At 47.4% G+C, this 24,220-nt stretch overlaps 1 protein-coding gene across 3 annotated transcripts in view; it reads left to right on the forward strand.

Moving 5' to 3' along the window:
* The first annotated feature begins 1,605 nt into the window (after nucleotides 1-1,605).
* Nucleotides 1,606-24,220, forward strand: part of LOC144096695 (mannan-binding lectin serine protease 1-like) — a 105,493-nt gene continuing 82,878 nt past the window's right edge. For all 3 annotated transcript variants that reach the window (XM_077629537.1, XM_077629535.1, XM_077629536.1), the window contains exon 1: nucleotides 1,606-1,755. In XM_077629537.1, coding sequence (XP_077485663.1) covers nucleotides 1,661-1,755 — 95 coding nt within the window. In that variant the 5' untranslated portion in view covers nucleotides 1,606-1,660. The remainder of the gene's footprint in view (nucleotides 1,756-24,220) is intronic.

Here is a 24,220-nt window from a genome sequence, read left to right on the forward strand (position 1 = left end):
GTGGCGCGGAAGAGGAAGACAGTTTACTTCATTCTGCGGTCCATTCAACGAGACGGACCGTCATACTCGCTTCAGGCGTCCCCATATTAGCCGCGGTCGCTTACTAAAGACGACCATCGGTACTTACCCGCATGTATACCGGCCGTTTTGGCGGGGGCCAAAAGTTTTTTTTTTATTTCCTAGCCGCTCTGTTTCCTTTGCGCAGTTTTCTGTGGCGCTTTCCGACTTAAAACTCCTTCCTACGAAACTCTGGATGCTAATCACTCTAACATAGCGCTCGGTGCGTAGACGCTATAAGCTATTCACCGGCCCCTTTTTGCCAAGGCCCCCCATTCGGATGCTAGAGGAGGAATCAGCATGCTCTTTTTCGGCAGCGTTTCTTGTATGCGCACACAATAATTGGGCCGAAGTCTAGACGCTTTGTTGCGCGCTACACCATGCGCTGCACAAGTTGGCGATCGCTCACGCAACTTCTCCAGACTGCAATGCACTTCCCCTCTTATTACCACTTCCCAGGTCTGTTTCGTAGTCCCGGAAGCAGGCCTCTGTATAAACCGGCCACTCAATGGCTGTGGGGGCTGGGCAGAATCTGTCATCGTTTCGGGGCTTTCAAGTGACAGGCGGACAGCTGAACCTCCGTTGCTATTTTAAGATGGAAGTCCTATTGCGAATGAAATGCGCAGTTCACACTTCTCATAGCCGACAATTCTGGACAAAAGCAGTTTCGAGCGGAAAACATTTTATGAACGGAACTTTCTCATAAAACCGAAGATTTCATATAACAATCGATATATCCGCAGACCACCCGACGGCATGGCAGTCTTGCATTTTTGCTGTCGTCAAAAGCGTTCCCCATTGTTTTTCTATGGCAGTCTTAACTGCTCGATGCCATCGATGGAAAAGAGTTAAAATAAAGATCTTATTACTCATCAGAAGAATAAACCATAAGCTTTAATGTTTGCGCAAGAGCGTTTAACAATTTTTTGATATTCAAAATTTTTGCCGGTGAATGTTGGACATGTCTTTGTCACCTTTCTTTTGACCATCGCCTCCTTGTAGATAGAACTAGCGGAATCAAAGTACTTGCTGTTGCCCTGACTCTTACCGGCCTACCAACTTTGCTTGCGCCACTTCCGCACTGCTGCCAAGCGCACACAGGAATGTAATGTTTTTATTTTTGTTCGGTCGACCTCACCCTCGAGAAAAGCAAGTGAGGAGCCGAGTAATAAGTATGAGATCGCATTAGCGCAACTTGAGTGTCCAAGGTTTGCGAGTCTTCTCTGTCGCCGTCCTCTGCTCCGGTGCGCGGCAGACTTACTCACTGCGAAGAGTTCATCCGGTGGGTTCCCAAAACGCGTTCAGCGATTAATGCTGGCTCCTCGCACCTGTCGTCGCCCTTCGGCGGCAGTTCTTTCGCCCATGGCTGGCTTTACCCACGCTATCCGCAGCAGGAGGAAACTGGTTCTTCGTTCCATGTTTGCGTGCTCGACGTCAGAGCTCGCTGGCGTGCGCAGGGGAGGCGGCGAGGAGGAGACGCTTTTCTCGCGTCACGCGTCGAGGATCTCGTGGCGAGGAGGAACCATGACGAGAGCAGCCCATCGCCGCCGGCCTCGATCGACAACCCCTCGCGGCCCGCGCAAACCGGAGTCGCCGCAGAAACATGCCTGCACCGAGTGCGCTTCGCATGGCGGCGCTGGCGCTGCTTCTTTGGGCCGTCGCGTGCTGCGTCTCTGGATCGGAATACCCTGCCCTCAGGTGGGTCTCCCAACGCGGTTCCTGCACAACTTTGTTCGCCTCACGTCATCGAAGGCTGTCCTTGAGGTTCTTTCGACCAATAATTGTCGGTTACCATACCAGGGTCTCAAAGGTGTCGATAATGCAGAAGCATCTTACAACTGTTGTCTTCGAAATGACGCCGACGGCCTGTCAAAGCTGGGACTGCGCGTGCGCGTGTGTAAGCACGATGACACACAACCGGGCGTTGCAGAACCTTCCCATTCCTGACCCTCGAAATGAAGTAGCTCGTGGCGTTCGAGGGGATGGCACCGGGCAATACTGTAGTTTGAGCCAGTTGGTTGTCATGGGACATAACTGCGCAAACGCCAACTGACGCGAAGGCAGGAGTGCGAACGAGAGCGCCAGTCATGCCTCTGTGTGTTCGTGCTGGTGCCTTCACGCCAGGTCGCGTTTGTGTAATTATGGCATCCGGGTCGCGGCCGCCCTTGCGAATATGCCGGCAGGTTGAGCTGCATTGCCCCATTCGAGACACGAGTGTCGTTGCGGAAGGGGCTGCCGCGACCGGGACGACACCCGGCACTGCTCTGGCTTCCGGGGAAGTCTGTCAACATCGCCGGGAAAGCTTTGTGTTCGTGGTCGAAGCGAAAATAGACGAGGCGTTCTTCTCGCCACAGAACCGCCAAGGCCGCCGCTGGGCTTACCATAAATACGTAGGAGAAAGTGCTGTTTTTATACGCGCGTATTTCACCTCGGAACGTCCATGCAAGCGTTGTGTTGTGTACTGCCTGCCGCGCAAATATTCCGCTCTTAGTCCTTAAACTCCGACAGGGCTTGAAAGCGCAGGTGCGTCTCATGGAACTGAATTAATCTTCGGATTGGAGTTGAGCGCCTGTTCCACCTGTTTAACTATATAAATGCTTCTGAGCACTGAAAGCATCAGCTTAAAGGTTTATTTATTTACACATGACTATTTGCAGCAGCTAAAGAACTTTGAATAACCTTTGCTGAAATGCCACACACATTTCGATTGCGCTTGAAACACCCTCATAACACTTCAACTCACTCACCGAGCTACACGCAATCTCTCAGTCATGGCGCTGCATCGTTCAGCAGCTCCGCCGCCTGCGTCCGCGACCGTTTTGCACGAGCCCTGGAGCTTAAGCGCCCGTTCTCAATAAAAGAAGCTTCGGTGCCCTTTGTAAAAGTTAATGCGTGACACGCGCTGTCACCGTTCAAGTCTGCGATTCAAGCAGCGCAATGTGCCCGCGGAGACGAGCGAAACGAAGCCGAGAAAACAGGCCTATCGGCAACTACGCCTGGAAAAGTCCCAAGGTCGATAAGCGTCCCTTGCAGCGCTTCGCCGACCCTGGCCCCGGATGTCTGATTGCTAGAAATGATCCTGCTGCATCATTTCGCTTCATCGTGTGAACTTCTTGGCGGGCACAGTGCACCATTGAGCGGAGACACGTTACGCAAATTCTGGCACAGAAAGAATTGTGGCAAGGCTTAGCGTCTCAGTTGCCCACAGTGTGGACAAATTGACAGGAAAGCAGCGTTTGTATGGACAGAATTAAACAGCGAGGTAAGTGCTTCGGCGAACACATGCTTTATTTGCTAACAACAGCCATCCTTCTGTTTGCGTTAAGGTTATTTTGAGAAGGATTTGGAATGTACTGCATAGTTTAGTTCTGTGAATTTCCTGTACGCTGGTTTTTTCTGCAACCGCTCACCGTGCACGCACATCGCCATAAAGTCGGGCTCAGTGAAAATGCTGCGTAGAGACTAAAGGCTCGGCGCCTTTGTCAGATGTATCTGATGGGCGAAACGGCTTGGCTTGCGTACTCTGATTCTTGGCGGTGCTGGAGGCATCGTGGGAAACATCAGTCAACGGAAATAAGGCAGTAATCACAAATTTCCAGCGCAGCTTCAGAAGCGCTAGAGACTGCACAGAATGAAGGTAACAGAAAGAAAACTGCCCAATGTTTAAAGTACTTTGTTTAACGTAGGCTTACGGAAAATTATATATTTCGGAGGGCGAATTGAATATCATGGATTGGTGAGCTTGAAGGCCGCAATCAAGGAACTTTTGCTTCCGTAGAATAAATGAATAAGTATTTCACTGTGGAACTGAAAGCTTCGTTATTTTCAGGGGACAGCGGCATCTGCGCCCGAAATATTTGTCGGCTCAGTGCCGTGTTTCCTGCTTCTTAATCTGGCCTGCTTCGTTATCGCTTTGTTCAGATTGCCATGCGTGGTTCCCGAATTGTTTTTCACGTTGAACCATCAAGTAGCGCACTGGTCTTCTCTGTCTACCCTTCATTTCAGTACCACCTGTAAGAACCTGTATCTGTGCGGAAATGTTCTGCTGTACTGACCAAATTCTAGATCCATCATAGCCCGCCGTAAGTAACGAGATGAGAAATCGTTAGCCTGGAAAGGGGTGAGGATAGTACACGATAAGACTTTTCTTCCGGAGAATATACGCCCGCGAAGCCTTGTGCAGTTTGTTGGCTCATGCCCTTTGCTCCAAGACGCAGCCTTATCTTTGTCACGCGAGAGGCGACTAGATTGCTTTGGACTAAATCCAGCCACACGCAAATGGCTTTAGAGGTGACATTGCTTGCTGTACGTAGAAAAACAAGGCATTCGCCTTTTATCGCAGAGACGAATTTACGTCGAACTGTGAATGATATTTGACATTACTTGCGAAACTGAACCGACTGCGTTATCTGCCGATGGGAATATCACGTAATGAACCCGCGACCTTTCACCTGAACGGAAACCTTCTTGGAGAGAGCACTCAGCAGCATTAACCACGAGGACCTGCAATAGCTGCCTGGGCGCGATGTGCAGCCGAGTTCAATGGAGCCCCGGCACTCTCTCAGGAGGAGGGTATACTCACGAGATATAGCACCTCTTTCGACCAATAAAGTATTCATTAACGAAAACAACCGCAAATCGCTGTGAGAACCTGTAAGTTCACGCAGTAACCCCGTTGCGGAAATAATGCCTTTCAAGCGATTCATGCCTATTATTACTATTTTACCCCAACTTAATATTCAAGCAGCTGAACACTTAGGCAATAATTTACAGTGAGTAAGGAAACATAAATACGGCGTCAAAATAAAAGAAATATTTTCACTTGCAGCTGCACGTTCAACAGTTTCTACCCGCCGCGGTGGCTCAGCGATTAAAGTGCACGGCTACTGAAGCTGAGGTTGAATGTTTATTTGCGAATCCACACTAGGTTACAAGAATATACACCGCGAGCTCCCATGGTACAAGACCGCAGGTGGCACCTCCCATAAGAAAAAACTTTAATAGGCAAAAATTCAGGAAAATGCGAAACAACCGATAAAAAGAATATCAGTGTACAGAAATTGTATTGCGAAGCAACACAGACACTAAATAACAAGGTACATAGTGGAGAGTGCAAAACCAACAGATTTAAATACAATAAATAAAATGCATAAGAAAGTACAATACACAGTGTAGGATGCCGCGATACATAGGCTACATAACATTAGTGTAATGAGAATCACACATTAAGAAGGAAATGTTTTAATTCGTACCTAAAGAAAATGCTTTAGTTTGCTTCATGTTCATATTTAAAGAATTACAAAATGGTGTGATAGAAAATTGTACTCATTGTTCCCGTGGTTAGTTCCGACCTTAGGTAGTAGAAAGTTATTACGCAGCGCGAGCTGTGTCACGTTATTGTTTGTGATCATGCCGGGAGGAAAGATGGTCATCGGAAGTTGAGGATGGAGGATCTTAAAGATAGAATACTGATATTATAATCATACATGGCGGAAATGGGTAGACGGGTAGGCCAATCGGATTCCAACCCGGCTTCTGCGGTCGCGGTTCTATGAAGGGGAAATGCGAAAAGGCCCCGTGTGATTTACGATGTCAGCAAATGTTCAAGTACCTCAGCTGGTCCAAATTATTCCGGCGCCCTCCAGTACAGCGCCACTCTTAGGCCGTGAGTCGCTTCGCGACGTTAAACACCAAAACATTTGCGTTTTAAAGAGTTTCTCTTTGTTCTCCTAAATCGCACGTTCACCATCTGTTCCTTGACTGCGTAGATACAACATTCAGCTTCTTTGCTCTCTTCGGAAGTGACTGAAATAAGGTATTGGCCCCTATACAATGTCCCCTTTAACGCTGAAATCATTCGGCGCGCCCTTGTCCCCAGCGTGTGATGGATTGCGGGAAGCCTATACGGTGCGTCGTTTTAACAAATAGAAGTGAGAGCAGTCGTCTGTTATTTATGTTATGAAGCTTAAAGACCCTTGTCTTACAACAGACGACAACAGGAAGATCATATTTCCTTTTCTTGAAAGTAAACAACGCTACATACTTAGACGAATACATAGAAAGACATGACAGGACAGCGCCCATCCTGTCATGTCTTTGTATGTATCCGTCTAGTTTTGCAGTGCTGTTTAGTTTCAAGAAAAGAAAATGCATCAACAGCTAACCCCGCAACGTGGTTTATTAAGCAAGATCACAGCTGCCGTTGTGTACGGGAATAAAAGCAACATTTTAATCGTTTCACCCGAAAAACGCTGGGCATTGAAGGGCTGAGAAAATCCTCAGTCAATATAGCATAACCAAAGTCGGAGCGGGGCGCAAGTGTTCCGGAGTTGTTTCGTGCCTCCAGAGCAGCTTGTGAAGAAAGTGCCAATGAGCAGCTCCTGCTAGGGAAACTCATATGAGGAATGCTGGGCGCAAAAAAGGTCCCATTGTCGGTCACTACTTCTGGACGTCCTGTTTCAGTAAGTGCATAAATAAGCTAAATCAGGCCAGTGCTTGAATAATAATAAATGAGAACTATATAGTTAAGTTCATACCAAGGAAGCTGAATGAAAATAATGAATTAAAGTACGAAGTAATTGCTCTCAACAATACCTACAGCAACACTGACTGCAGTGACAGCGGGAATAGGTTGCCTTGTGGAAGGGTTTTCATGAAAACAAAAATCAAAGGTGGTGCTTCGTTACTTGTGATGCTTCTCATTACGTGATAGTGTATTCCGAAAGGCAGTGATGATAGAAAAGCTCTTAAAAGCGTAGTACCATCACCTCCTCACCACTGAGAACGCTATATATGCGGCCTTGTGGCGCGGATGAGCCTTGTTCACGGAGTCCGTGCAGGGAGCGGTCTTGGAGAAGTAGAGGGCATAGCATGCCGAGCATGGTGGCAACTGCTGCCACTCCGTTTCAAACGGGACGCTCATAACTTTCATCCATACATGGAGGGCAGCACTGTCCCTTCTTCTTCTCGTGAAGGAATCTGAAGAATTTCTTCTGCCTTGCCAATGTGTCCTTCGCTGCGTCTCGAGTGGTGTCCTGCCGCCCTCGCGCAGTTCACCTGTTTTCCTCTGACCGAGCTTCGTTGCGTTCACTCGGGCAAGTTGGCAGAACACATGCGGCAGTAACGTCACCTATGCTTAGCACCGTGAATTCTGGGCCTGGCAAAGCCAAATTGCCAATATCGCTAAACATCAGTCGTCTTTACGTCTACGGTGTTTCTATGCATTTGATGGCTGCGTAAACGAGTAAAGCATGCCTAGCGACTGCTTCTGATGTGCTCAGGCCTCCTTAAACTTGGGGAGAAAATGTCTTCATAGGTATAAGGCATGAAACATTTCACGAAGGCTTTGTCGCTTATTGGTAACAGAGGTAAGGTTCTGAGACACGGTCTGTTCTGCTCTATACACGTTTCATGCGAACTGTTCACTCCGACATTGAAAGATTGTTTTCTGAGACGAAAAGCGTTCCCACAGAGCAATAACAGCCCGATCCTCGATGATTTACGCTTCACGCCGGGATGCATCTTTCTCTTTTATTAAATAACAAACAGTCTAGAATAACCTACGGATGCATAGCAAGAAAAAATAATAATAAACACGCCGAAATAAACAAAACGCGTGTGATGGAGCGCATGTAGCTTCTGCAGCTATAACACCGCACAATCGCATGTGCAGGGATGATGGTGACGAAGCGTTATTGGGAAAAGAAGACCCGCACCCTAGCCGCTTGCGAAGACGGGGTCAGAGATCAGAGTGTCCCGCATTGGATATCACGCGAAGAATACCCGACTTCACAACGAAGGCCCCCGCTAGCCAAACACAGACAAAATGCTTAGTATCTGCAGTAAATGCGCAAATATTAAAATTCGCTCTGTTAAACTAAATGAAGCTGCTGTGGGTGAATAGAGGTCGCACTGAGATCGTTAAAGGCCTACATGAAGCCCCAGCACCCCGTATAACTAGGTACACGTGCGGCCTCTTTTTCTTTGCACGGGAAAGATGCGCATTAGGCATGCCATGCACTGTTCGTGTCTTCGTTTCGATATAGCATACACTGCAGCAGTGTGAAATCTTTATGCTTTTAAGAAGTTATTTAAATGAGGGAAAAGCCCAGCCACCAGCCTCCGCAAACATTCTGTTTTCCTGCGCATTGACAGCACACCTGTGGACGCACACACAGTGCGGGCGTGCCCTGACGAAGGCTCGCTGCAACTCCAACCGCTTCGTAGATATCGCGCACCCGAAAACCTGTTTGTCGTTCTAGGCATGTGTGATATAGGCTTCCTTGCTGACTGTTTCGAGGTTGCCAGCGTCACAGCCGCGCGGGCGTCCACTAGCACACCGCATGCCACAGCATAGCGACCGGCTGTCCCGGCTCGAAGATCAGAGTGGCGCGCTGAAGAATCTCCGGAGTTAATTGGGACAGCGACAGTGGGCGCATCAGTATGCGGGGCTGAGCGGTTTCCTCCTGGGCGTCGCAACGATTCCAGCCCGGGGGCGGCGACGCTGGGAGGGCTGCTCCGAAGGCAGATGCGGCATAGGAAGGACCTTCAACCCTCGGCAGCCGGCCGGGGAAACCCCCGGCTCGTTGCCATCGGCATGCGAGGCACGGCCGTCGATCAGGCAGCCCAGCTGACCTCCGATGGCGATCTGCGACTGCTGCGCGGCTACGCGTGACGTCTCCGGCCGATTGGGTAGCGCGGCGCAAACAGGACACTCGTTGTTTTTCTTGCCGCTTTGTGTCGCGGCGGCTCCGAGAATAGAGGCCACACCGCGGTATGTGCTTTTAATGAGAAGTGGAAACGTTTCCTGCCTCGGCTAACGCGTCTTCCCTTGCGATCGACGGCAAGGCTGAGCAATCTGGGATGTGCGGCAGCCCCGTTGCGAGCCCTTCGCTATGGATTCGAAGTCTGTCGCGTTCAGTTCAGTTCAGTTTTATTCCTTAAAGGCCCCCATTTCAGGGGGTGTTACATAAGGGGTGGGATTACATTTGTAGTGAGGAAAACAAACAGCGATGGTAATTTAACATTGAAGGTGATCTGTTACGCTTTCTTGAAAAGCAGATGTTGAAGCGATGGCGACGATGTCATGGGGTAGGCCGTTCCAGTCCGTGGCTGCTCGAAGAAATAACGAAGCTGAAAACGTAGTAGTGCGTGATAGTGGGCGGGCAACTTGAAAGGGATGACTGGTGCGGTGAGATATGCGTGATGCGGCGGCGATATACGGTGCTTGATTGAGAGAAGAATAAAAGAATTTGTGATAAAGGGTGAGGCTAGCAATGCGACGACGAAAAGAGAGGGGTGGCAGTCCGGATGTAGCTTTCAAGGATGAGACACTGACGTCATATGAGTATGAGGAATGAATGAATCGGGCAGCACGATTCTGCGCAGCTTCCAATGCGGTGATTAGATATGCTTGTTGTGGGCTCCAGATGGGGGATGCATATTCCAATTTGGGTCTTATAAGTGATTTATACGCGAGCAATTTAACATTTGGTGGGGCAAGACGAAGGTGACGTTTTAGAAAACCGAGTGCTTTGTTTGATGCTGAAATGATGTTACCAATATGAACCTGCCATGATAGATTAGAAGAGAGGGTGACTCCTAGATATTTATATGATTGTACTTGCTCAATCTGTGTGTTAGAAATTGAATAATGAAAGAGATATGGATTGTGACGACGAGTGAAGGACATGAGTTTACATTTAGTAGGATTGAGGGACATTAGCCAGTTATCACACCAATTTAGTACGTTGTTAAGCTCTGTCTGAAGAGTGTATTGATCGTGACAGTTATTAATGGTGCGGTAAATAACACAATCATCTGCGAAAATTCGAATACTACAGGAAACATGCAGGGGCAAGTCGTTAATATATATTAAGAATAGGAGGGGACCGAGGACAGAACCTTGTGGGACCCCTGAAGTAACCGGGAGAGATGTAGACAGATGGCCGTTAAGATAGACTGACTGAGAACGGTTAGTTAGGAATTCTTCAATCCATTTGAGAGTATTAGGGGGTAGGTTCAGCTTTGAGAGTTTTAGTAATAGCCGGCGGTGGGGAACCTTGTCAAAAGCTTTGGCGAAATCAAGAAAGAGTGTGTCTGTCTGCATATTACGGTCTAGATTAGTGTGCAAGTCGTGAAGGAAAAGCGCTAGTTGGGTTTCGCAAGAGAGGCCCTTACGAAACCCATGTTGTGAGGGGTGAAAGAAATGGTTTCGGTCCAAGAAGTTTACGATTTGTGAGTAGATGACATGTTCCATGATTTTACAAGGCACACTAGTCAATGAAATGGGGCGGTAATTCAAGGGCGAGTCTCTGTTACCTGATTTGTAGACTGGAACGACCTTCCCCGTTTCCCAATCAAGAGGCAAAATTCCTGAGGAGAGTGACTGTGAGAAAATGAGACATAAATATGATGCACAAATTGATTCCACGTTTTTCAATAGTTTTGAATTAATCAGGTCCATACCATCTGATGATGAAAGTTTCATATTACGAATTATGGATGAAATGCCTTCTTCGACGAACGTGACTGCCGGCATGGGGGTTTCTAAGTTAAAGGGTGGTAATTGTGAAAGTGCGTTGGGTTTCGAAGCAAAAAGAAAACATTGCTCGGCCATGTTGTCGTGAATGTATTTTTGCTGTTCTCGCGCGCAGCTGCAGAGCAAATCTAAGATAGAACTACACCCGCTGAAACGGTTACATGTCGCAAGTAGTCTCGTAGGCACGTTTTTCAATCTATGCTGCTGCGTGTTGTACATTCACTTCACCGCTGAGATTGGTAAAGAGCTCGACCGCTTTTGCAAAGAATTTCTTGACAAAACAAACATCGTCCCGTCAATACCAGACGTATAGGATCCCAAATTTAACATACCTTTTCGCTATTACTGTCTTCCTTTCGTGCCTTTATGACGTTGAAATTTTTGAACAACATCTCAACCGAATCGAAACTTGGTGCAAACGTTGCTTAATGTCTCTCAATAGCTCTGAAACTTGTTTCCTTTCATTCCATCGTAGCAGATGCATGCTTGTTCTAAATGTGCTCTTTTTGGTTCACATGTGTCGTCCGTCTCTTCCTGTAAGTACTTGGACATTACTGCAGCGCAAATCCTAACACGGTTATCTCATATCATGGACATCACTAACGAGGGTAATCGTACCTTATACGGCGCAATCTACGATTTGCCTCCCCATCCATTAAATCATTAGCATACCTAATTTGTCTCGGCCCCGAACTTGAATACGCTTCAGCAATATGGGGATCCTCACCAGTCTAACCGTTCTTTAACTTTACAAAAAGTGCAAAGTCGTGCTATCCGCTTTATTTATCCTGATTATTCATGCTACACTAGTGTGCTTTAAAATCTAGAGCCAACATATACAGTCTATAAACGCGACGAAAAAATTCTCGATTGTGCCTCTTTCATATCTTTTATCATTCATCTCTAGGAGAATCAGTCATATCACCTGCTCATCGCCTCTCCAGCCGTATTAGTCACCATAACGCTGTCTACGTCCCGCCACAAGAACTATCGCTCATTCGCGATCTTTTTTCGCCACCGGGACTGGAATGATCTACCACAGGACGCCCTGTATCATATCAACTGCATCCATTTTAAGAAAGGTATCAAGATCATTGCTGTTTAGCCACCACGCCCATATCTTATGTAATGCCCCACACTATGGATTTTTAAGGTGCGAAATAAAAAATAGCATTTTCCAGCGCATTAATGCTGCCGCGAAGCTTTTGTTTCTTTATGTTCAAAGCCACCGGCACGCTGCTTTAAGCATCACCCGGAGTGCCAGTAGCTTTGAGCGTGACCGAACAAACACGAAGCTTGGCAAGAGGTACTGATATTGAATTCACCAAGCATGGCCACCAGATGCCACGTCGTGGTGAAGGCGGTTCCGGACAAGTCCCCGACAGCCAATGAGAGCCGAAGCTGACGACATGCCCCGTCAGCCTCGGCTCCTGCGCTCGTCTTTTATTTTCTCGAAATTTGCTTTTAATGAATATACCAACCCATGAATGTGATGCGCTTGTGTACTACATGCCGTTGGTCTGCGCACTCTCTACCTTTATCCTCTCTGGTTCATGTATTTCAGTTGTCGGCTGAGGCTCCGATGCTCCGGCAGTCAAAACAGTGCAACCTCATGGGGTCATTTATGTGAAGTAAAAGTTATCTTTACACGGTTACAGGTTGCAGTCCTCATTATGCTTTCGTTGAATTTTTTTCCCGTTTCGTTCAGCGCTCCATTCAAAATAAGCATCCCGTAATTCCTTCAGGACTTTAATGAGAAAGATTAAATATGAAATCCAGCACCTCGTACATAGCAGCCCCTTCCAGCCTCCTGTCCAGCGACAACAGGGCTTGACACTCTTTCCCGTGAGCACAATGGTCTTGAGAATTATTGAAGATATCGTGGGAGCAAACGCTGGTTAATGATATCGTGGTCGAAATCGAGAGGAAGAAATGGGCTTGGGCAGGGCATGTAATGCGAAGGCAAGATAAGCGATGGTCCTTAAGGGTAACGGAGTGGATTCCAAGAAGACATGCGTAGCAGGGGGCGGTAGAAAGTTAGGTGGGCTGATAAGACTAAGAAGTTTGCGGGAATACGGTGGCCCCAGCTGGAAGAGGACAGGGTTCATTAAAGACACATGGGAGAGGCCTGTGGCCTGCCGTGTGCGCAGTCATGATGATGATAAAGGTGGGGAACAGCACCGAGAAACGGGACAACAGTCGAGACGACTGAGGACTTTACTAACAACCAAATGTTTTACTTTGGCTGGCTTTGCCGCCTACATTTAGCACACAAAGCATCAAGAAAAATAAAACAAAGTGATACAGCGTCAATTCTTTAACTCACTATTGGTTAAAGAAGGAGAATTCCTGGGGAAGTAAGGCACCGACCAATGTCTGGCACATTTGTCACCGTACTGATCAACGTAGCGGGCTTCTCAAATTAATATAGCAAGGTTGAATAGATTTCTTGGCAATGACTATGGTGTTTTCTTCAAATTCCACACAGTTGTTGCACTCAATAGAATGAGAAGCTAAATGGTTTTGGCGTGACTGGTTTCTTACGTTGTTTGCGTTCTCGCTTATGCAATTCCTCATGCAACATCCCGTTTTTTAATGTAAAACTGGCGCACGACAGCGGAATCTCGTAAACCTTCCCGCACCGACACTTGGCACAGACAGTTCCATGCCGTGCCAAGGCAAAGCTAGCGTAGCAGGGGGTGGCGTGAGATCAGGCTGGCACTGGACAGGGTTTATTGGAGGTCATTCGGATAGGCCTCTATCCTGCAGTGGGCGCGGAGCCGCGTGATGGTGGGGATGATGATAATGACGAGAAGAGGGCTTAGTAAGGCTGGCTAATTCGTGACCAGTGGACAAGGCAAAAAACAGCTAATTAGCGCTCTGGACTGAGAAAAAATTTGCCTCAAGCATCCCGACATAATTTTTATTGTGCAGGGTTTATGCTCACGCCTTTCTGTATCCTACTGCGCCTTTTGCCGTGAAGTCTGAGTATTTCAAAGACAGTTCCAAATTAAATAATGCGATATGTGCTCCTGACACTGAAGAACCCGGACTAAAATGCCGCGTTGGCAAAACTGCCAGACTTCGTGCGCAGAGAAGCATACATTCGCAAGCATAACAAATCTCCCTAGAAAGGGTGCGGCACCTTTCCAACGCACACGAAGAGTCAGTTCGCTTCCCTGGCACTTCGTGCTGTAGTGCGTGACGCCTGGCTAAGGTTGAAATCCTCGTGCATATGCAGCAGCATGCGAAAGCGAGAAGGAAATTTCCTGACCGGGGAAAACTCAGGTGATCTGATGTCTTTTTGCATAAGTGTGTGCTAAGTAGTAGGGCGTCGCGATTTAATTAGGAACCAGTTATATTTCGCCTGGTGACAAATATTTTCACCTATAGTGGCAATGCTGAAGTAATGTAGCCCATGACACGCTGCTCCGGCTACTGACACATGTAATGAGGGGTGGTTTCGAATAGCCCGATGTGAAATTATGAAGTATTTCCTTAGCTACCGTGCAGTCTTGAGTGCCGGAATGTTCAAACTGGCAGTACTATAATTTCGAACGCCCAGAAGCGATGACAACTGAATGAAAAAAGTTGAAAAATTCTAGTTCTCTCCACTATTCGGGCGCCCTTCACGAGAAGAGACATTTTAATTTATAAATAAACTATATTTTCGACGTTTCACTCGAAGAAAAAGGTAAAATAAAACGTGCTGTGTTTCATGGAATACCCGTGTGCGCCTGAGTCTTCTGAACAGCGCAATATAGCATTATACATCGCCCAGAATGCATTCACACATGATCTGGTTTTCTTCAAGCACATCATGGTGTACGTCGTATCGAATTACTCAAGTACGCTGGTGCCTCAGAATAATTATGCACAAGGAAAATATTTGCATATATAGGATTATCCTTCTGAAACGCGAAGTATAAATTGGGTCGCCGATTTTTATCAGACAGTTTGCATACAATAACTGAGTCCCAAAACAGCTTTGAAAACATCTTTTCCTGCTTTTGTAACTTTTGATGCTGTGTTGGAAAATGTACAATATATGCGTTATTAGGAAATTTCTGAGGCATCGAAGAAATGCTAGCGCCATCTTCGCTCATGTTTATTGGTTGCAGGGTGTCAAGAGCCAATACGAGTACGTGCTTAAAAGTCCCTTGCCGCCAGGTCAAGTGATCGTGAATCCGTTTGCCTCTCTTGACAGCCGCCATAAAACTTGGCGCAATGACTCATTTTTCCCGGTGTAACAAAGGAGGAAGGAGACGATGTGACTTTTAACATACTCAGGTGATAGTAGCATTCTGTGGGTCCTAAATGTAGCTGAAATAGAGGTTTCTTCCACACCAAATCTCTTTGCATAGCTGCTGCCGCTGCGATCAAGCTCCCCGAAGATACTGCACAAATTTTTTTATTGCCGAATCCCTGAAGTATCTATTTCGGAACTGATATGATATAAGTGGTAATAATTCTGCTAAAAAACTTAAAAATAATAGTTTTACATTATATCCTTTCAAGAATGCGGCTCTAGTAAGAGCGAAAAAAGACGAAGGTCAATTTACGGGCAAGCTGGCTTATGCAATTGGATATTATTAGACATTATTTCAAGAAAACTGCAGAAAGACACGGGCATGAGGTGACACGCAACACCACTCTGACTTGTGCGCCTTTCTTCTATGTTTTTTTTTAATCTTTGGGACTTTTTCCTTTTAAACCTATAACCTCCAAGTATCCAGAGCCTCATAAAAAAAAAGGAAAGAAAGAAATCAGCAACAAAAAGAAACGGGATCTCAATTCCCTACGTCCTCAAAGTACGCAAGAACTTTATTTGCGTATTTGGTTCGAGCAAACTAAACGTCACACAGTTTCCGAGGCTCAAACTCGTTCATGCAGTAGGGAATATGAAAGGCAAGTAGCCAAGTGAGGACTTCCTGGAAGTTGTGCGTAGGTCTCCTTGCGATTATTGAGAGCATGTGTATTCCGGAGAAACGGACGATTTTTCAAAATGATTTAGGCAGCACTGGAACGACATGAACCACTAGCGCGTGACAAGAAACTTGCTTGCGGAACATGTGGCATGCGCGGACTAGGGCATCAACTGCACGATGACTGCAAACGAAAAAAAACAAGCGGGCAATGCTTTACATCCAGCATAATTAAATTCAGTCGACGCCGCATACGCCTAATCGCAGCGTCTTCACACGAATATAAGCGAAATTTATGCCCATGCTTTCGTCTTGAACAGTATAGCGGGACCGAAACGTCTTTCAACTTCTAACGAGTGGTGGGCTCTAGATGCACTTCCGCCACAACTTTTTGTGACCAAACCGGTTTTAGTCCAAGCCTGCATTCATCACACTTTGTGTAGATGCTTTGCAGTCACTCCCCGTATGTACCTCCTGCACCCTAGTTAAGCAAGGCTTCTATGAAAGTTGATGTTTCGACTGAATCAACTCAAATTTCGTAATGTGTGAAAGCTATACATAGGAGTTGATTGTATTCTGCGCATTTGTCTAGCCCCGAATATTTGATGCTAATGTGGTCTGTTTTCGAAGGCCAGCCTGGCCTTTCGGTTGATTAGAGTTTAAGATTGCTGTAATTCTTACAGCTGTTACCTTAGTAAACACCTTGTGAGCTTAGAACACTAAGCTTATCGGTCTCTAATTTTTAATGTCCTTTAAATCTCCTTTCTTTTATAATCAGGATTAAGAAAATCGTAAGAAAATTATTATTAACAATATGATTTATCAAAATGAATAATAATTATACAAAACACGATAGCAAAAGAATATTAAAAATTAAAAATACAGTATTTATTAAGACAATATAGGAATAATTAAGGCCATAATATAATAATCATACAATATTAACTAAGGCACTCTACAAGAAAACGATGGACAAATCTGCGCCTCAAGCCGCCGCGAATTGCGTATGCATGATGAGGTAAGTTCCAGCACAATGCCCACACTGTGTTCCAACAGACGTGTAGTTAGTTCATCTTAAACTAACACATTTCTCCTTTGGGTTGCTTGTAAGGCTTTGTTTACTTATTGTTTCGCTGCTGGTCCTCGGCACTGCAGCTGTTGACATTAGCCAGAGGTACGTTTCGTGTACTGTACACATCTGAGTAGAATACCTTGGCTACGCCGACTATCTTTTCCATACTGCAATGGCATTGCCGTGCTTGTCTCCTACAGCGTGCATCTGATTTTCGCCATGCCCAGTTTTCGCTGTGCCAGTTTTACGCCATAATTGTTCTTTAGAGAATATCGACCTTCGTATATTATAATTCCTCGTGTCTCTATCTTATGCTCATTGACTACCGTTAACAATACTGCCAGTTCTGTTCCGTCTGTGGAGTTCGAAGCTTTCATGCTATGACGCTTCTTAATCCTATCTGCCGTCTCTTGAGGCACCCGCCACGGTGGCTCAGTGGCTTTGGCGGTCGGCTGCTGGGCTCAACGCCGCAGGCTTCGATTCGATCCCAGCCGTGGTGGCCGTATTTCTACGGAGGCGAAATACAAAACTCCCCGTGTACTATGCCATGTCAGTGGACGTTAAAGAACCCCAGGTGGTCTAATTTAATCTAATTTACGGCATCCCTCATAGATTATACGGCGGTTCGAGGCATTAAACCCCTCAATTTACCACTTACCAATTTTCATTCATACCCAACTCCGAACTTCTACATTATTCTCCAGGACGACATTGGTAATGTCATCATTCATCACTTGCTCACACATGTCGCCATTCTCCGCTAAAGCACAATATCCGTTCTGGGGCGACATCCTACACCCGGCTACTTGGCTTCTTACCTTATCATCGTGCATCTGCTTCTTCCTGACTAGTATGCGCTGTTCTATATTCTAATATAGGCTCATGTGAGACCTCGCCATCCTATGATCCGTAGATCTAATCTTCCTATAGTCCCCCTACGTACTGCACGCTGCCAGAGTGGCGCACAATACGATTTCAGTTTCATTCATTCAATCAATCAATCAAAGAAACAATCAATCAATCAATAAATCAAATCAGCTTTATTCACACGGCTAGTAAAAAATGCATACGAATCACCCGGGCCCTTAGCCTTCTCGGCGTTATGGTCTCGCCGTTGTGCCCTTCTTCAACTCCCCTCCATGCTGCCCCGTTTGTGGAAGAAGGTATTCATTAATCGTGAACTACTTCGTTCTGCGAACTCCAATAACACCTCCGCCTCACCATTCGTAGAACCTACACCATACTTCCTTACCACCTAGTCGCCGGCGTGCTTATTGCTTCTCACCAGTCCATCCATCAACCTATTGTCAAAGGAGACTGCCTATCGAGACAAGTGATCTTGTCTCACTTATTAAGACCTTTATTCTGTTAAATAAAGAGCTAGCCGCGTTCCTTTTTTGCCCCACCGCATGCCCATTATCCATTCTTCCCCTGCATCTTGTTGTTTTCATTTTCTCATGTAACTCTTCTCACAGGCATCATTCCTTGTTAACTTCTGTATCTTCTAAGCATTTATCGCTTTTATCCGGCCCTTTACACCTCCTCTGACGTTCACTCAGCTGACAGCTTGCCTCGAAACTACTTAATGTGTGTGGGCACCTTTCGAATAAACATCAGTTGTAAGTCAGCGCCTTTGTTGTACGTTCCTCTCCTCGTCCTGTGTTAGCGCTGTTCTCTTCCATGCAATTATTGCCTCTTTTGGCAAAGGAGTCCCCGATCAGTAGAGTGTACTGCGTCTTGAGGCATACAGGTCCTATTCTCGGCAAATTAAGACGAAAATCGATCGAAACCCGCGGCGAACCTCACCAAGAGGGCGAACTTGCGGCTGCATGTGAAATCATGTCTAAGCATTCCGAAAGTTTCCGTCTGAATGGCAACCAGCACAGAAAAAGGTGCAGCTCCGAGCGGAATTCGAACCAGCAGCAGCGCAGACAGAGAAGCTCCGTTTCCAGATGCGTTAGACTACTCAGCCATCGCAGCGGTTTCTCGCACTATGAGTTTTGTAGCGAGAGCTACACTACGCTACCCAGTCGAGCATTTTGCCGCGAGCCTGGGAGGCCGATAGTGTGCATGCGCGAAACCAGAGAAGAGCAACACGTGCGCGGCGAATGACTTCATTTTCCTTCGCTTGCAGCGCGGTTCGGGTGTCCACCGAGATATGTGAGACAGGCGAGACATGCGTAATTTCCTTTCCTTAAAACCAATTTTCATTTCATTTTGCCGAGCACGAAAATTACATGAATTTAGAGCAAAATAAATGTTTTTCCTCCTCCTCCTCCTTTCCTTACGGCCGCGGTTCGGGTGTTGGTCTCCACGGGGTATCAATGCTGTGTAGGCAGTATTGAGACAACTGCGCATTTAATTATTTTATTTTTCATATGTACTTTGTGCGCACTTTTACGGCATTGTATTTTTCTTGCGGTGATGTATCGAGACAACTGCGTGTTACATTACCTATCATCGGGCACTGTTTAAAACAATTGAATAAATAATGTGTTTCACCGATCCTTAGCATTTTAGTCACAACAAAAAGCTCGACAACATGCGTAACCTGGTGGGAACTGCAACGCTCGCTACGTATATCCTGGAATAGCTGAACTAAGCCACTGCCAATTTTTTTATTGATAACCTTTCGTGATATACGTGTTGTACAGCGTCTTCTTCAGCACAGTGTCAATTGGAGAGGCCTTTGTCTTTCAGTGGAGGTAATTAAGCTCCTCCTGATGATGATCGTCATCTTCATCATCTTTCATCCAACCATTGTGCGTCACGACTGTATACGAGCGCCGCTGAAGAGATGATGATGATTGGTTTTTGGAGAAATGAAATGGCGCAGTATTTGTCTCATATATCGTTGGACACCTGAACCGCGCCGTAAGGGATTGGATAAAGGAGGGAGTGAGAGAAGAAATGAAATAGGTGCCGCAGTGGAGGGCTCCGGAATAATTTCGACTACCTGGGGATCTTTAACGTGCACTGAAATCGCACAGCACACGAGCGCCTTAGCGTTTTTCCTCCATAAAAAAAATGCTAAGGCGCCCGTGCTTGCCGAAACGCCCTTGTCGTGGTCGGCTTCGCACCCGGGCTGACTGGCTCAGTAGCCGAGTCAAGCCAGCTCTGTGGCGCTTGTAACCGTGAGAGGGGCCTTGTGAATGCAGCGAAATACGCAAACGCATTGCCCAGTACGACAAAGGAAGCGCTTCAACGCGGCGGCACCTGTAGTGACTCGCTTGAACAGCGCTGACACGTGCCGAAGAAGAGGAAATGACGCCAATAGGTGTTAGAAGAGGTGGCGGTCACGGTCCAGTGCATGACCGAATTTGTTGTAGTTACGTAGACGTAGCGGTCGACGGAGTGGCGACGTAAAGTCGAGGCGAGGGCCCCAGCGTTCTGCGTAGCCACCTCCGCTTTGGAGATGACATTTACTGTCACCTCCCTTTCTTTAGCATGTAGCTGGCGCTGTACACACCAGCTAATGACGCAAGCAGGGTGCGCTCTCCAGTTAAGAAGAGTGGCTGATGATGGAAACTCCGGAAGACTTGAGCACGGCTACCACCATCCATGAGGAATCCTAAAATGCGGTACGCGTTCCCTGCAATGCATTTTAAGTTTACATGCTTTCCGCACACCGAGGTGGTATGCCAATTAATTCTGTACTGAATAAGTGTGTCGCCCGAGAATGGGGCCGTTTCACTTCATTCATTACTCATTCAGCCATCTCGCCATCATGGGTGGATGTTGATGCTTTATACTGTTCCATTTTCAACCTGTTAATTTTCAATATAGTAATTGGCAACTCTTCTAATAACCCATTTCAATTAATAAATGAATCCTGTTTTCAGTCCGCTACTGGGGGTCCATTAAAGCATACAGAAGCTTCGCGCACGTGCCTCCTCACAGGCACCGCGCAGGGCCCGGCGGCACGTGCTTTGGTTAGCCGGTCTGGAGCGGCACGCAGAAAACCCAACTGCGCTAAATGACATCGTCGGCGGATGGCAGTGCGCCAAGGAGCTCTAATTTTCCTGTCGTTCCGCCGCTTTGGGGCAACGTGCCGGCTCCGCTCGTGGTTGCAGTCACGCGTCTCCACCCGAGTGAGCACTTCGCAGTGCGCTCTCCTCAAACGGCGGGAAGCGGGGTACTACGCAGAGTAGCCACTTCGTAACTGCCTTTGAACGTAGCCATTGCGTTCCTGGCTGTAACCCGGTGGGCTTGCGGTTGCGACTGGAGTTCTTCCACAAAAGCGAATTTCGTCCAAGATACTTCCGGGGCACCCATGGGTCTCCGCCAGGGAGAATCTGTAGTGCGAAACGAGCTTGGAGGCAGGACAAGCAGCCGCGGAATAAATGATGTCTCTGCTTACCTGGGGCATTGCGATTGTGCTGAACGCTCCGTTTTCGCAGTGCTTCGTTCACCACCTCCAGTCATTCGGTGACTAATACCCATAGGGCGTGAACACGTCGTTTTCATGTTGAACGGCATTACATCATCATCACAAATATGAAGATTTCGCTCGTAGCGGGGTCTGATCCGTGCCTCAAACAGTCCAACGTTCTTATGGATAAAGGAACCGGCGCCATTCGGTGCAACAGGACGAGGACGTTTGGGATATTTCCCCGTGAGAAACACTTTTCAGAGCCCATGAATACCATTAAGTGCGTCTCTGCTCCTTGTGCTATGCACCGGTGTTTGCGTTCCACTTCGAACGTCACCGCTCTCATTCTGAGTAGCAAGCATTTGCAGTGCACAGTGAGATTCTCCCTCCAGGCAGAGTTGAGTTGAGTTTAGGAGTTGAATGCTACAGGTGGGATTAGCCTTGCTTATTCTGCTGGCAATTGCTCTACCGTAGCGTCACATCTATCTTAACGATGTCCTAAATACTGTCAGATCTACCCCACTATGCGCACAGTCACTTATACTAGCACCAACTCCACTCCCGCAGTCAGCATCTATGCACACATTCACTCCACACACTCCACAAGACAGTCCACTCCAGAAGTCACCATCTATGCACACATATTTAGTCACAGTAGAACATAGTTCATTACAGTGCCACAATGCATGCACACATTCACTCGCAGTATAACATAGTCCACTCCAGAATCCACCATCTACGCACACATTCAATCAAGTACACCATAGTCCGTACCTGCTTTCACCATTTGGAAACAAGATCAGTGGCCTGCAGAAATGATAAAAGAAGGCGTGCAGCCTCCCTTCTGCATGTCTGGTTTCCACTCGGGTAGACAATGTCCTGAACTGTACTGTGAAGGGCTCCTGTCTTATTGAAGGAAGCGAACATCACATACCTTTCCGTGTTGTAGTTGAGTTGAGTTGAGGTGTTGAATGCTACAGGTGGCGTTAGCCTTGCTTTATCTGCCGGCAATTGCTCTACCGTAGCGTCCATTCTATATTAACAATGTCCTAAAGCCTGTCGCATCTACCCCGCTATGTGCACAGTCTCTTATAATAGCACACATTCTCTCCCGCAGTCACCGTCTATGCACACAATCACTCCACACAGTCCACATCACAGTCCACTCCAGAAGTCACCACCTATGCACATATTCAGTCACAGTAGAACATAGGCCATTGTAGTGCCACAATCCATACACACATTCACTCACAGTATAACGTAGTCCACTCCGGAAGGCACCAACTACGCACACATTCAATCACAGTAGGCCATAGTCAGTTCCTGCTGTCACCATTTAGAAACAAGATCCGTGTCCTGGGCAGTGCATAATGTAATGTTCGATATCCCGGCACACACCACATAAAGAACATAGCGGAGACGATGCGATGCCCGTCGTATGCATACAGGCAGGAGTGCCACCAGAGGCCGTGCAAATTTGATGTAGCAGTGTGGTCAGGGATCTTCTCAGTCCCTTGGGCACACATGGCTTGTGGGGCGCGCTCCACAGTGTACTGAAAATATCGAGCACCCTCCAGGATACCTCATTGCTCCTCTGCTGCTGTTTGGAACATTTTCTGGGCCTTCTTATGCGCTACGTCACTTCGAGAGAAAACGGGTCTCTCTTAAAACCAAACTACGGAAAGAGGAGACCAGAGTAGAGGAGCACGCTACGCACCGGACCACTGCGCCGGCTGCGACTGACCCCAGTGCGCTTTTGGTGACAAGAAAAAGATACTTTTCTTGCGACAGTGTGTTTGCTGGCGTGAAGTATTATTTACAAGTACATGTACACACCGGGCTCTCGAAGAAAGTCCAGTAACACCCGGTGGTGTTACCCAAAAATCTATTCTTCCACATCTGGTGGACGGCCTCGGAGCGGTCCACACCAGATCAGGTGTTTCTCCCGGATAGCACGCAAAGAGGGGCAAGTCCGAAGCAAGTGCTTAGTGTCCGCCTCGCAGGCAGGGGCGGGACAGAAGAGGCGTGATACTGTACCGGCCACGACCTGGTTACCGCTGGGGTGAGGGCGACACGGAGGCGAAACTTTCGAAACAAGATCTCTTCCCAGCGCGAAAGACCGCCAGGGGGGTCTGTGCCACATTTTGGGACAAGTGCTCACGTGGTGCGCCGGAGGTTTTCTTTTTCTTGAGAGTATCGTCTCCGGAAAGGTCTGGGCCACTTGAAGGGAACCTGGAGGAACTTGCTCCATCCGATAAAGTTTGTGTGGGGTGGGCATCTCGACGAATCCAACGTACACATACCGTAAGGGAGATTTTTTCAATTATGTCCTGATTTAGTGCCAGTGTGCCAATAACTATTTCTTAAGAACACGCCGCAGACTATGGACGGCGCCTAAGGAGTCTGTGAGGATGTCGAAGGTGTCTTCTAGATGGCAACAGTCGACATAAGATGGTTATGCGTCCGGAATGGCCAGAAACTCTGCCTGAGTCGATGGCCAAGCAGGCGAGCAAGCGTAGGAGCATGTTTAAATTCATGGTAATGATGCAGGAGAAGTGATAGCCGTGGTCACGTGACCTTCGCTCACACTAGCGCCAACATACGCCACGTGTCGCCGTGATGAGGTTTCAAACGTAGACACAACGCCATCCGTCCCGACACTAGACTCACTCAGGTGGCCAACAGATCGTGCGTGTATACCACTCATAGGCCAATTGTATGTAGCTTGATGATAAAGCTACAGCGGACGTAACGGGCAGGAAACGATAGGCAACACAGAGCCATCTACCATATACTTCCATATACTTGCACGCTCAGGTATGGACAACAACAAACAAGCGCCGAGGGCAGCTAATAAACACGCATAACTAGAGGACTTTTTGTGCGAATCGCAAAAGCATACTGAGCAGATGATGAACGTGTTTTACATAGTTTCGTGCGGCACTCGTATGCGGCGCGAACCAAACGAGCGGACTTGCACGAGCCCCCAAGGGAGCCGCCTAACCTGATGAGGCAACTACTTGTGGCACAGTAATTAAGGTGGACAGTACTTGTCGTTCGACTCCGGAACAACGAAAAAAAATAAATCCAGGCTTCGCGTTCCGTTCCGCGGAATCATGCCTGTCGCCGTCAGGTAGTTTGATCGGCAGACGCATAATTGTTCAATGCGCGTACACCGGTTCTGCCTATACTTACGCGGAAAACCGGTGGCAGCGAGAGCGGAAAACCGGCGTGTCAGGCGTTCGTTCAATATG

Source organism: Amblyomma americanum, chromosome 7 (genome assembly GCF_052857255.1).
Source record: "Amblyomma americanum isolate KBUSLIRL-KWMA chromosome 7, ASM5285725v1, whole genome shotgun sequence".
NCBI classification, from domain to species: Eukaryota; Metazoa; Arthropoda; class Arachnida; order Ixodida; family Ixodidae; genus Amblyomma; species Amblyomma americanum.